Source organism: Dendrobates tinctorius, unplaced genomic scaffold, assembly GCF_039654945.1.
Source record: "Dendrobates tinctorius isolate UK_male_01 unplaced genomic scaffold, ASM3965494v1 ptg000051l, whole genome shotgun sequence".
Taxonomy (NCBI): domain Eukaryota; kingdom Metazoa; phylum Chordata; class Amphibia; order Anura; family Dendrobatidae; genus Dendrobates; species Dendrobates tinctorius.
This window is the reverse complement of record NW_027361719.1, coordinates 13,683,112-13,698,495: the sequence shown is the minus strand read 5'-3', so window position 1 is coordinate 13,698,495 and position 15,384 is coordinate 13,683,112. Positions and strand designations below refer to the sequence as shown.

The 15,384-nt window shown below is 40.6% G+C and overlaps 1 protein-coding gene across 2 annotated transcripts in view; it reads left to right on the top strand.

Annotated features, from left to right (window-relative positions):
• Positions 1–15,384, top strand: part of ARHGEF25 (Rho guanine nucleotide exchange factor 25) — a 482,441-nt gene that overhangs the window by 118,719 nt on the left and 348,338 nt on the right. For both annotated transcript variants that reach the window (XM_073576807.1, XM_073576806.1), the window contains exon 2: positions 6,377–6,620. In XM_073576807.1, coding sequence (XP_073432908.1) covers positions 6,377–6,620 — 244 coding nt within the window. The remainder of the gene's footprint in view (positions 1–6,376; positions 6,621–15,384) is intronic.

Here is a 15,384-nt window from a genome sequence, read left to right as displayed (position 1 = left end):
TACTTTCCGTTCCCACTGTTCACCACTGTTTAACCTGACATTGAGAACACAGCTGAGCTTGAAGCTAATCACCGGAGATAAACCCGTCCCCGGCAGTCACGTGCACTGCTGGAAGCAGGACGCTGCCGTACCACCACCGCAGGACCACTGCTCCCCACCGTACTACCACAGCACACCGCAGGACCACCGCACCACCACCACAACACCCCCAGCTTCGGGCCCACAGCATTGACCCCCTCGGTAAAAACCATGTTTGGTTTATAAGACGCACCCCCATTTTACCCCTAATTTGGGGGATCATAAAAGTGCGTCTTATAATCCGAAAAATACAGTATGTCCCCAATCCTGGGTCTTTTTTTGGCATATATTTACCCCAACCTAGGCTCCTTCCTGGTGTACATGCTCCCCATCCTGGTATATATGTCCGTCATTCTAGTATATACTGTATGTTCCCTATCCTGGTATATATGTCCCAAATCCTGGTATATATGTCCCCCATCCAGGCTGACTTCCTGGTATATGAGACACCTTTTTATAGGCCATCAGTTGAACCAGCTGATCTTATTTATCACTAAGTGGCAGGATTGCTTTCTAATTACTGATAGATTTCAGCTAGTGTAATGACTTTCCATGGCTTTTTGCACCTTTCTTCATGTGTTCAATACTTTTTCCCTGTGTCATTTCCCATTGTTACATATAACTTAATTTATGGACATCTATGGTTTGATTGATTTGCCTGTGTAGATTGGATGGGTTTCTAACAACATCTGGTGATAATTTCATGTCAATAGTACCTTTAGAAATAGACTTACTTAGAAAATTGGTGACGTATTCAATACTTATTTAGCGCGTTGTATGTCACTCATTCTTCCACTTTTGTTTAACACATAAAAAAATAGATGATTCTACTCACTTTGCCCCTGCTCCAATGCCACGTGGTGTCTTCTTCTATAGCCGGCAGCTGACTGCAGCGTGCAAGCCTCCAGTCACGGGCATGCCAATGCCAGCCGCTTGCCTCTGATTGGACGGCAGTTTGGATTACAGTTGAGGAACCGGACAGGTCTCCATGCTGCAATTCATTGCAGCTCAATCTGCATCCTCGGATACACATTTGTCTGAAATAGGCGCCAGTGTCGGCGGGCCCTCCTTCTGCACGGTTGCAGTCACAACCTCTTCTCACAAGGTCTTTATGACAACAATAAACTTGGCGGAAATGAGAAGGTAATATGTTGTCAGTATCTATCCTAAGGATTCGGACCTGTAATATAAAATGTACTAAAATAAATATATATAACTATAAGTAGTTTTTCAAAAATTGTTTCCACTTTTGAATGCTGGCTCAAAAGCCTTTTTGTCCTTTCCTTTAATGATTGACCTTTTTGGTAAAGCCACACTTCTAATAATAAGCTTTCTCCCTTTTAAGGCACTGGAAGTCCAGTCAGTTTTTAAACTGAACATGCTTAAATGCTTAGAAAAAATGCAGTTATGTTTCTGCAGCCTGAAGGCACAAAAGGCACAAAACCCCACTTTTATTTTATCAGTTTACTCTTGTTCTCAGCATAAACTTGTGTTGGTGTGGTTTAACAGCTTTTAACGTTACATTCCTACTCACTGTTTTTGTGACTTTTTGATGCTGTATACTTTCACAGTGCAAAAAAAATGTAGCATCTTAGGCTACATTCCCAAGATGAGCTTTTGGTGCGTTTTTGACGCTCCTCATTTTTGTTGTGTCGAAAAAGTAGATTTTTATTTATAGAAATCTCCTGCCCACTGTTTTTCTTTATTACTCAGCCTAAACTAACTTTCCAATCCGCAACATGTCAATTTCTCTTGCGGGTACGCTGAGTTTTATGTGCAGATTTTCCCCATAGACTTGCATTAGGCTACTTTCACATTAGCGTTTTTCAGCGCTGCGCTTTTTGCGCAATAGAAACACATGCAAAAAAACACATCATGCGTTTTGCATGCGTTTGCTTTTTTAGGCGCATGTGTTTTAACCAGTTTCTAGCCATATTAACTCTTAAAACGCATGCGATTTTAAACGCAGGCGTGCGCATGTCCGTGCGCATGCCTGCGTTCCCGTAGACTGTAATGTGTTATTTTGTCGCATTCCGTGCGCAAGCGTGCATATGCGTTTTTTTGACACGGGTTGGACGGACCAAAAATGCAACAGGTTGCGTCCGGCGCGCCTAGGCGCATACTACAAAAAACCGCATGCACACGAAAACGCATAAGAACACGTGCAAACGCTAGACCATGCGCCCGCCATGTTAAATATAGGGGCGCATGGACGCACACGATGCACTGCACTAAAAAACGCTAGTGTGAAACCAGCCTTAGATTTGGAAAATCTGCAAATACAAAAAATGTGTTTTTAGTATGTATCCACTGCAGGAATGCACTAAAAAGGAATATACTGTAATCTGCACATGACTATATGAATAAAAAAAAATTAAGACAAATATAAGGCAGTATCAAAAGCAAAGAAACTTTATTTAAAACATGAAATACCAAAAAGAGTCAAAAATACAATAAAGACGTATGTAAAAAAAAAATCCTAAACTCAAACACAATGAAAATGGCTGCTGATGGAGGGTCATGTGACACCATAGAATCATAGAATCATAGAATCGTAGAGTTGGAAGGGACCTCCTGGGCCATCTGGTCCAACCCCCTGCTCAAAGCAGGATTCGCTAAATCATCCCAGTCAGATGTCTGTCCAGCCTCTGTTTGAAGACTTCCATTGAAGGAGAACTCACCACTGCTCGTGGCAGCCTGTTCCACTCATTGATCACTCTAACTGTCATAAAGTTTTTTCTAATATCTAATCTGTGTCTCCTCCCATTCAGTTTCATCCCATTGCTTCTAGTTTTTCCTTGTGCAAATGAGAATAAAGATGATCCTTCTGCAATGTGACAGCCCTTGAGATATTTGTAGACAGCTATTAAGTCTCCTCTCAGTCTTCTCTTTTGCAAACTAAACATTCCCAAATCCTACAACCTTTCCTCATAAGACAGGGTTTGCAGACCGGTCACCATTCTGGTCGCTCTTTTCTGAACTTGCTCCAGTTTGTTGATGTCTTTTTTAAAATGTGGTGCCCAAAACTGGACACAATATTCCAGATGAGGTCTGACCAAAGAGGAGTAGAGGGAAATAATGACTTCACGTGATCTAGACTGTATGTTTCTCTTAATACATCCTAGAACTGAATTTGCCTTTTTTGCTGCTGCATCACACTGTTGACTCATATTCAGTCTATGATCTATTAGTATACCCAAGTCTTTTTCAGATGTGCTGTTGCTTAGCCCTATTCCTCCCATTCTGTATATGCTTTTTCATTTTTATTGCCCAGATGTACTTTGCATTTTTCCCTGTTAAAAACCATTCTGTTAGTTGCCGCCCACTGCTCCAGTTTATTTATATCTTTTTGAATCCTCTCTCTCTCTTCTCTAGTATTAGCTATCCCTCCTAGCTTTGTGTCATCAGCAAATTTAATCAGTTTACCCTCAATTCCTTCATCTAAATCGTTGATAAAGATGTTGAACAATACAGGGCCCAGGACAGTGTCCTGTGGTACCCCACTTGAGACATTCTTCCAACTGGATGTGCAGCCATTTACGACCACTCTTTGGGTCCGATCACTAAGCCAGTTATGAATCCACCTAACAGTTGCCTTGTCCATTCCATACTTAGTCATTTTTTCAATAAGGATTGTATGAGATACTTTGTCAAATGCTTTGCTGAAGTCAAGATATACTATATCTACAGCATTTCCTTGATCCACCCAATCAGTGATTCCGTCATTGAAGGAAATTAAGTTAGTCTGACATGACTTATTAGTTACAAACCCATCTTGACTCTGTTTAATCACTTCATTCCTATCCAGGTACTGACATACATGTTGTTTAATAATTTGTTCAAAGATCTTTCCTGGTATAGAAGTCAGACTCACCGGCCTATATTTCCCTGGGTCCACCTTCTTCCCCTTTTTGAAGATAGGAACAACATTTGCTCTTCTCCAGTCTTCTGGGACTTCTCCTGTTCTCCAAGAATTTTCAAAGATTATGGAGAGGGGTTCAAAAATTTCTTCTGCTATCTCCTTCAGTACTCTGGGGTGTAATTCATCTGGACCTGGAGACTTGAATTCATTTAGGTTAGCTAAGTGTTTCCTCACTATCTTTCTGTTTATAAATATCCTGGATTCTTCTATTCCCTTAATAGGATAGTGAAGAACAGTTGATGTTACATTTCCTTTCTGAGAGAAAATAGATGCAAAATAGGAATTTAAAAGTTTGGCCTTCTCAACATCCTGTCTTACAATTTCATCATTTTCATCCTGTAAAAATCCTATAGCATCTTTGACTTTTCTTTTACTTTTGACATATCCCCAAAATCCTTTATTATTGCTTTTGACATCTCTTGCAAGCCTCAATTCATTGTCAGCTTTACTAATCTGATTTGTGCCCTGGAGGTTCTGCAGACAGCATTATATTCTTCTTTAGATATGCCTCCCTCTATCCATTTTATAAACATTTTTTTCTTCCTTTTTAGCATGTGCTTAAGTTCTGTGTTCATCCATCCTGGTTTCCTTAAATGCTTCCTATTCTTCCCTCTTTTCGGAATTGTTAACAATTGTGCTTTGAGAATTTCATTTTTCAAGATTTCCCATCCTTCCTGGACATTTTTGTCTTTAAGGATATCCAGCCATTAGATCCCTCCAATTCTCTTTCTGAATCCCTTAAAATCTGCCTTTCTGAAATCTAACCTTGTCAAACCAACTTGCTGTGTATACATCCTGCCTTTTATCACTTCTTTTATCCAGGTTTTAAAATCCATGTAAAAGAAGTGATAATTCAATTCTTCTGGTGGCATCAGCTTGAAAGCCGCCACTATTTTATGTGAAAAATGAAAGAAAAAAATCAGCTGCAAAACCAACAGAGAAGATGACAAAGTAGTCTTTATTGTTTTCCTTAAAGGGAATCTGTCACCCTTTTTTGAGATATCATATAATGATATCATTCAATTGTGTGTCACATAAGGGATTCTCTTAGTACTTTTGCTTCCCCCTGACCCCGCACCTTTCATGCATAAATACCTTTTTTATATATCGGTTCAGATGTATGTAAACTGCCGCTGTCTGGTCCGCTGGGCGGGGCTTATTCTCCTGCTCCCCCCCTCACTGTCTTGCTCTACGCATTTCTTCTTGTGTAGAACAAGACAGGGAGGGGGGAGCAGGTGAATAAGCCCCGCCCATCGGACTGGAGAGCGGCAGTTTACATACATCTGAACCGATATAAAAAAGGTATTTATGCATGAAAGGTGCGGGGTCAGGGGGAAGCAAAAGTACTAAGAGAATCCCTTATGTGACACACAATTGAATGATATCATTATATGATATCTCAAAAAAGGGGTGACAGATTCCCTTTAAGTATCCTTGGCTTCAAAAATTATGAAAACACCAAGTGCACACGTCCTTATAAGAATCACCAGTTTTCCTAAATGTGGGACAAAGTCGTTGTAGTTCTACAACCTAGACTATACCATGGTCACACTTTTTCATACACAACATTTTTTTCTCTTTAGTTTTTTTTTCAATAGCAATATGGCTCCTGTTCATGGGCTGAGTCTGGAACTTCAGCTCAGTTTCTCAATTTCAGTATCAGAGTGGCCTGCTTACTGGAAAAGAAGTAGATCCTTACCTCAAATCTTGTACAACCCACTTTGCACAGTTAAATTGTACCTTTTATTTCACGTAAGTTTTCAAAATATTCAGGTGTTGTACATGCACTGTATGTCTGGCCATTATGTGACTTGTATTCTGCATTTTCCATCAGTTTTCTCCTCTGCAGGCTCCATCTCTAATTTTCATTTGTCTTTGACATAGCGGGTGGGGACTTGTTATGTTGTCTTCAATACATAGTACACAGAAAGAGATGGGTTCTTATTCTTCACACTCAGCAGCAGAATAGAGAACATTATGCAATACTGAGCTGTGTGGCTGTGAATCCAGCACTTAAATGAAAGTTGCTAGAAGTATGAGAGGCTGTGTAACCTGATGCCTCATTATGCTGGTAGTCCATCTTGCTTTGACCAAGAAGAATTTTAGCTGTTTTTCAGAGTGGGTGTTGAATTCAATGGGTGGTGAATAAGAGGCTCAAAACTGGAGAAAGAAGTAGATTTCTTTGCTGATCTAAATTACAAAGTTTCTCATTTTTATAAATACTATTGATTTATGGAAAGGTTGTTAAATCAACAGTTGCCATTTAGTTTTCTCATGACAAAAACGAAAAAATAACATTTTCATATACTTGTTGTTCTTCATAAGTTCTGCTTCTCAGATGTCAATATATTCACAGTTTGCTCTTTTTCCACATAGATTGCCGATGCTTGCACAGATGATTCTCCTGGACCTGAACATAGCAGTAATGAGGAGAATGTGGGGGAGCCAGGAACTATAGATGTGGAAGATGATCAAACAAATGAGGAGTTGTCTGGGTCCGCCACCTGTCTGCTATTAACTTCTGAAAACACATGCACCGGCATTGGTAGGACTCGACGGCTTTCAGATATCCGTGCATGGTTTGCTGACAATTTTCGACATCTTTCAGAATCTGAAGAAGGTAAATTATGTGAAATGTAGACTTTCAAATTTTTTCTATTTTTTTTTCTTCCTTTTCAAATTTCTATAACTTAGATTTCTTTTACATGGCAAATAAATTGTCCACAATGGCTGATCTACGATATAGCAAATCGAATGGTGCTCCCTTACTTGCGTTTATATGTTACAGTAGTTGTAAGGATTTTCCTGTGATAGTCCATGTGAAACCAACAAGAGTCCTTCAGTAATCTTAACCCCTTGGTTACTGAGATAATGTTGACCTTAATTACCCTGCCAAATTTTAGAAATCTGACCAGTGACACTTTACGAGGTAGTAACTCTGGAATGATTCAACGTATCCTGGTGATTCTGAGAATGTTTTTTCGTGACATATTGTACTTCATGATAGTCCTAAAATTTGCTTGATATGACTTATGTTTATTTCTTAAAATATTGCAATTTTGGCAAAAAAAATTAAACAAAAATCTCAATTTTCAAACTTTCAATCTTTATAACCTTAAACTAGTTAGTTATGCTGTACAAAATTACTATTTCTCACGTCTACTTTACATCAGAATAATTTTTCAAACGTCATTTTATTTTGTTAAGATGTTAGAGGGGTTAAAAGTTTAGCAACAATTTCTCATTTTTTCAACAAATTTACAAAAAATGTTTTTTTTAGGGACCTATTCAGATTTCAAAGGACCTTGAAGAGCATTTTTTATTGAAAACTCCCCAAAAATGATAGCATTTTAACCCTTTCCCAAAATGCGCCGTATACGTATGGCACTGCTGGGGTTGTATTCCCGCAAACTGACGTACATAAAAAAGAAAATGGGGATACGAAAACTTGCTTTTTCAATAAAAAGTGTCTTTTAGTGTGTGACAGCAGCCAAACATAAAAAGCTATATAAATCTAATCACTTATACAGCATGAAAAACAGCATAAGCAAAAAATAAAACCAATTCTTCATCTGCTGTTAATTTTTTCATTCTGCCTCCCAAAAATCACAGTAAGGCTCAGCTTACATTTATCCTGCTCTATATGCTGAGCACTTACATTAGGGTCTCTGTGTAATTCTCTGAAATATGTGATTCAGACAGAACCCCCAGCGGAAAATTCCCTATAAGGAAGCAGATGGAGGCACTGTGGACTCTGTCTGACCTTGATCGGGCAGTGTCCGTCTTTTTAGGATTGGATAAAAGCGCGGTCCTACACAGTTTTGTGCACTTCTGAAAAGAAGGACAGCACTGAACAGAGGCCAGACGCAGTACAAAGTGACTCTGCTGCCTCATTACAATGAGTAATTCACCAGGGGAAGTCATCTGAATCATGTCACTCTGAGATTTAGATGGAAGCCCAATAAAAGTGTTTACCGTAGAGCGGCAGATAAATGTGCTCAGAAACATTATCTAAAATGTTCCCAATAAAAGCTTCAAATCAATCCTCAAAAAAAGCAAGTCCACATTCAGAACCATCGTCTGTTAATGGAAATATAGGGGGCTTCCACATTACCGGCAGTACAAAGGATCTGGAAAAGCGCTATGGCTCTTTGCTCCCCAAAAGACATTCAGCAAATTTTGTGCTCCCAAATCCAAATGACCCTTCCTTCTGAGTCGCACAGTGTACCTAAACTAAATTTAGCATCCACATGTTTGGCATTTCTGAAGTGATGACAGCCTGCCTACTTTACTGGTGCAAGTCTCCAGAAATATGAGCTGGGTACTACAGCATACTGGTGACTACAACATACTGGTGACTACAACATACTGGGCACTAAAATTGCAGTTTGCAATGTTCACTCAGCAACATCTACTACTGCTTACTTCTGGAAAACATCCATGGAGTCAGAATCATCACTACACTTGTAGATAAATTCACAACGGGGTAGAACTTCCAAAATGCAGTCCCTTGAGGGGGATTCTGCTGTTCTAGCACTTATATGGGCTCTATATATAGAGTTTGGAAACTATTCTAGGAAATCTGCGCTCCAGGAGGCAAATAGCGCTCCCTCCACTCTAAGTCTCACTGTGTGGCTTAGCAGTACTATACAGACACATTTGGGGTGTTTCTACATTCAGTAGAAATTGGGGGACAAATTTTGGGGCCATTTTTATCTACAGTATTTCCCAGTGTGAAAATGTAAAATCTGGTGCCAAAACAAAATTTTGTTGGTAAAAATGTAATTATTTTTTCTTCACTGCCCAATGGTTATTTTTTCTTCACTGCCCAATGGTATAAATTTCTGTGACACACCTCTGGTGTCAATATGATCACTGCACCCCTAAATGAATTCATTCAGAGGTGTACTTTGTAAAATGGGTTATTTTCATGGCTTAACATTATAAACTTATTTGAACCTCATAAGGTTGCAAGAGAGGCAAATCAGCACCCCGATTGACTGCAATAGACCTTTAGAAAGATTTAGCAGACTATGGAGTTGTGGTACATTGTTCTAATGTTTAGAGACACCTGCAAAAATATGGCCTTCATGGAAGCATCATCAGAAGAAAACCTCTCCCAAATCCTCACCATAAAATTCAGCATCAGAAGTATGCAAAAGAATATCTAAACAAGCCTGATGCATTTTGGAAACAAGTCCTGTGAACCAATGAGGTTAAAATAGAACTCTTTGGCCACAATGATCAAAGGTATGTGTGGAGAAAAAAGGGTACAGAATTTAAAGAAAAAAACAACTCGCCAACCATTAGGCATGGGGGTGGATCAACCATGCTTTGGGGTTGTGCTGCAGCCAATGACATGACGAACATTTCACAGGTAGAGGGAAGAATGGATACAATAAAATGTCAACAAATTCTTGATCCAAACATAACACCATCTGTAAAAACAAAGCTGAAATTGAAAAGAGGATGGCTCCTACAAATGAATAATGATCCTAAACACACAACAATTTCCACAATAGACCATCTCAAAAGGTGCAAGCTGAAGGTTTTTCCATGGCCCTTATAGTCCTCTGATCTGAACATCATTGAAAATCTGTGGCTAGACCTAAAAATCACAGTGCATGCAAGACAACCCAGGAATCTCACAGAACTGGGAGAATTTTCCAAGGAAGAATGGATGAAAATCCCTCAAACAAGAATTGAAAGACTCTTGTCTGGCTACAAAATGGGTTTACAAGCTGTGTTTCTTTCAAAAAGGGGGGTGTTGCTAGGTACTGACCATGCAGGATGCCCAAACTTTTGCATCGGCCCTTTTTTCTTTTTGTAATTTTTAAAATGTAAAATATACGGTATATATTTTTTGCCTAAAATCAAAGGAAATATCATCTTTAACTTTAAGCCTTTTAGAGATCATTTCATCTTCAACTTGCATAACTGTTCACAATAACAGTAATTTTGACCAGGGGTGCCCAACTTTTACATGCCACTGTAAGTTGCCATGTGGTCTAACAGTGACTACTCATTAATAAATCTGCTGGTTATATTTGGTATTGTCATTTTTCTTATTGTGCAAATGTTAAATTCTATTTCAATGAAACACTGTCTTTTTTCTTTTTTCTTATTCACCTTTCACATTTTTATTTGGTTTGCGTCTGTAATCATTTACCTTCATTTTAATGCATAAAAAATAGAAATACAAATTTTGCCTTTTGGCCATATCCCTCTTGTGCTGCAGTTTGATTAAAAATTAATATATGTCCTGTAGCTGGCTATAGCCCTTAGATATGCTTAAGGTTTATGTATTGTATACTTGATGATAATGACAGATAAAAATAATAATTATCGGTTAGTTATCATTATGTGTGGTAATAACTGCTTTGATATAACATCTGTTTTGTAATCATATCCTGAATATTCCTGAATTAGTTCTTGGCTTGTTCGTTTCCTAGCTTTTCTTTTATGATCATGTCTGCCTCCTAGTGGTGAAAAGCTGCTTTTTACAGCCATGATAATAAAATACAGTGAAATATTCTTGCTCAAGCGTAATAATAAACTTTGTACACTTGTGTATTGAATGCGTTAAAGCGGTTATCCGGGGTTTTGCTTATTTTTTGCTATGGCAGTAAATAACTACCTGCTTGTCGTGCCCGTACCCAATCTTTGCCAGCTCAGAGCAGTCACGAACTGTTCCTGTTGGTGATTCTGCTCCTTAATTTGACCTCTCATAAACAGGGGAGCTCTTCCTCTCTGCTCTGTCGATGGGGTCCGACTGCTGACATCATGTTGATTGACAGCTGGCTCCCAGAAATTAGGCAGCGGCGTGTTGACTGTTAATTAGGATGACATTAACATAGACGCCCTGTCATCAGAGCAGAACTGAAGAGAAGTCACTCTGTCGACGTCTGGCAGAGTTGACGGTCATCTGAAGCTGCAGAATTGTCGTTGACCATTCTAAGCCGACAGATTGGTGTCAAGTAGAACCTGCCTGGCACCAATCTCTGCTGGCTAAGAGCATGTATGTTCTTATCCCTATAGCAAAACATAATCAATGTCCCAGATAACTCCTTTAATTAATTTTTGGTTTTGGTATCCATGCTTACCTTTGCCTTGCATAAAAACTATTTCAACACACTTTTTTTTCAATAGCGGCCTAACCTAATTGTGGGTTAATAGAATCCAAAATGCGGCATTGACTTCTTTATCGATTGGCAGTTGTTTAATAACTGTTTAGACAGACAGACCGCAATGTGCACACAATGACAAGAGATCCTTCCGTGGGCACAGACTGTAATTGATGTGCTGCTAAGGCCGGAGTCACACTGCCGTAGAATAGCATAGCACTCTGCCCAGTGTTAAACTATGGGGCAGCTCACATCACCGCTTATTTTCTCAGCTGTATTCGGCGTGCGTGTAAAATTGCAGCATGCTGCGATTGTACGCATATATCACCCGAGACTCGCTAATGCAAGTCTATGGGTGCGAGAAAACAATGCATAGGACTCGGCCCAGTGTTAATCTATAGGGAAGCTCACATCACCGCTTTTCTTCTCTACCATATTCGACGTGCGTGTAAAATCGCATCATGCTGCGATTGTCACAAAGACTCCGCCGAGACTCGCCAATGCAAGCCTATGGGTCAGAGAAAAAATCGCACAGCACTCAGGCCATGCGAGTGCTGTCCTATGTTTATGCACCAGTGTCCTTGGAAAAGGCAGTAATTCATGTGCTGCATACAGTAAAATCAGAGGTTAGAATAGATATATATACATAGATATATAGATGTCAGTGACACACACATATATATGTTACATAGATAGATGAAAAGCTGGCAATTCAGCAGCCGCGCAGTGTAAAATCACAGCAGGAGCCGACAGCGTAGAATAGATGGATTACATACAGTAAATACCCATAGAATTGATATACAGATGTCTGTGACAAATACAATTAGTACAGTGTGTGTGCAGCTTACTGTACATATATTTAATTAAAATTTTTCTTAAAAAAATGGAGTGGGCTCCTGCGTAATTTTCATAACCAGCAGAGGGAAAGCTCGATGGCTGAGGGCCAATGTTTATAGCCTGGGAAGGGGGTAATACATATGGAGCTTCCCAGGCTATTAATATCATCTCGCAACTGTATACTTAGCCTTTATTGGCTATTAAAATGGGGGACCCTAAAAAAATGGCTTAGGGGCCCCCTATATTTAATAACCAGCAAAGGCTATGCAGACAGCTGCAGGCTGATATTAATAGCCTAGGAAGGGGCCATGGATACTGCCCCCCCAGGCTAAAAACATCAGCTCTTAGCTGCCCAGAAAAGGCGCATCTCCAAGATGTGCCAATTCCGGCACTTAGCCTTGCTTTTTCCACTTGCCCTGTAGCGGTGGCAAGTGGGGTGATAGTTAGGGGGGTTGATGTCACCTTTGTATTGTCAAGTGACATCAAGCCCCGAGGTTAGTAATGGAGAGGCGTCAATAAAACGCCCCATCACTAACCCCATAGTCGCATTGTATGAAAACATAGACACCCAGAGTAAAATCCTTTAATTGAAAGAATGATACAAACTCCTTTAATAAATCCTAATTAAACGATACTTACGACCCCACCCATTCCACCGATGCCCTTGTCATCTGCAAAAGAGTTAAAAATAAAAAGCAACAATATTCCTCACCTCTCCGCAGAGATGCTGCTAATCCATTTGTCCCACGACAGGTCTAGCTCTGTTACATCTAGATGGCAGGCTGCATGGTTGCATGATGCAAAAATGCAACCCGTCATGCAGTAGACACTGAGCACCGTGTGCTCAGTGTCTCCCTGTGAACTTCGATCACCTATGTAAGGGCACCGTGAGCATGAGAAAGTTATCTTGCTTGCTGTGCTGTCAGACAGGTCCTGTCACAGCCAATGAACTCAGTTCACCTTTCTAACGTCAATGCAAATGCCATGGGAAAATTTAGCTGCGGACAAATTTGATATTTGGTTTTATTAGGTTTTTATCTTTCCCTCCAAATGTTTGCTTTGGTGGCATTTCATAGATATTTTATTACATTTTAAACTATTGTACAGTGGCATGTAAAAGTTTGGGCACCACTGGTCAAAATTACTGTTATTGTGAACAGTTAAGCAAGTTGAGGATGAAATTATCTCAAAAAGGCTTAAGCATGGCACACTTCCCATGTATTTTAAACAAAAATAGAATATATATATATATATATTCAGTGTGTCTGTATGAGTTTTGAGGAGTGCGGCATGTATTTTCCAGATAATGACGGCCCACAGGTGTGTACCGTGATGCTGCACCGGGAAGGAGTCTTTGGTAGACTGGACTCAGAGTCAGGTGACTGACAGGAACTCCTCTTGTTTTGTCTCTGACTGAGAAAAACGTCAGGGTTCGCTGCGACCATGGGGTCATTGTGAATTATACGGTGAACAGAGTTATGATTGAGATGACAAAGGGGAAGTGTCAAGGTGGTAGTATGCCACCAAATTTAGTGCATACCTTTGAGAGGGGCCGAGACTTTTTCGTGTTTGATGACGTATGGTCGGACGATGAAGACGTTTCAACTGTGGGGCCAGCGAACACTGAGAAGGTGATGCCTCCTAAAGTGGACAGGTTAGAGGTAGAACCGACCAGAAGAAAAGGTACATCTGCCCAACTTACAGACCTGACGTCTCGTGACAAGACAGATGGTGGGCTGGGAGATGAGGTGACTGGAGTGAACACACAGTCAGAGGGTAACTGGAAGGTTGACTCGGACAAGAGTGGCTCAGACTCTAGTGGTGACTGTGGCTTTGAGAGAGAAAGGGAGCACAGACTAGATGACCTAAAAAAAGAAGTCTTCGAGCTCAAAGGTCACCTCGCATCGTGGGAAGGTCTGAATAAGTCCCTCAGAGAAGAGGTAGGAGTACTAACAGAAACTGTAAGAGGTCTTCTGCGGGAGAAGTGGGACGAAGACTTACAGCGGCCTGAATGAGGAACAGTGTGAAGACAAAAAGAAACTGAAAAGTATAGAAGCAGAGGTGATTTGTTTGCAGACGGAGCTTGCTGCTGCAGAGTGTGCTAAAAGACAAGCACAGCAGGAAAGATATGAACTGGCTGATGTGATTGTCAACAACAGAGATGAAGGTGCTCTGGCTTTGGAAGAAAAGAGGCGGTTAGAGTCTCGCATTGTTCAGCTTGAAGAAGTGGAGGAAGAGCACGGCAACGTTGAATTAGCCAATGACAAGCTGAGAGGCCACACTTCAGGTTGACCAGATGGATGCTGATCTGAAGACAGAACGTAGTAAGGCTCAGAAGAATGAGAATGCCAGTCAGCAATTAGTTCGCCAGAATAAGGACTTAGAAGCAAAGGTTGCACTACTGGAGGAACGGCTTGATGCAGAAATTAACCCCTTTCTGCCATCCGACGTACTATCCCGTCCATGGGCCCCTATGCCCATGGACGGGATAGTACGTCGGCACGATCAGCGGCGCCCACGTGGTGAGCGCCGCTGATCGCGGCCGGGTGTCAGCTGATTATCACAGCTGACACCTGGCACAATGTGTCAGGGGCGGTCACGGACCGCCCCCGACACGTTAACCCCTTGCACACCGCGATCAAACATGATCGCGGTGTACCGGGAGTTAAAGGGAAGCATCGGCAGGGAGGGGGCTCCCTCCGTGCTTCCCTGAGCCCCCCACGGCAGCGCAATGTGCAGCGCTGCTGCGGGGGACTCCTTTCCTCCAGGCCCCCGAATCCAAGATGGCGACGGGGGCCTTCGGGGGCCTGCAGGAAGCTGGCTTCCTCAGTGCCTGCAAAGCGCAGGCATGAGGAAGCCTTCTGCAGTGCCTGTGTCAGATCGCTGATCTGTCACAGTGATCTGTGATGTGACAGATCAGATCTGTCACAGGACAGTGATGTCCCACCTGGGACTATTTAATAAAGTAAAAAAAAGTGTAAAAATAATTTTAAAAAAATCGCCAAATAAATTAGAAAAAAAAAAAAAAAATTCCCCCAATAAATCCATTTTTTGGAAATAATAAAAAAAAAAACAATAAAAGTACACATATTAGGTATCGCCGCGTCCGTAACGACCCGCCCTATAAAACTGTCCCATTAGTTAACCCCTTTAGCGAACCCCTTAAAAAATAAAAATAAAAAACGAAGCAAAAAATAATGATTTATTATCATACTGCCAAACAAAAAGTGTAATAACGCGCGATCAAAAAGACGAATATAAATATCCATGGTACCGCTGAAAACATCATCTTGTCCCGCAAAACTGAGCCACCACACAGCATCATCAGCGAAAAAATAAAACAGTTATAGCTCGCAGAATAAAGCGATGCAAAAATAATTATTTTTTATATAAAATAGTTTTCATTGCATAAAACCGACAAAA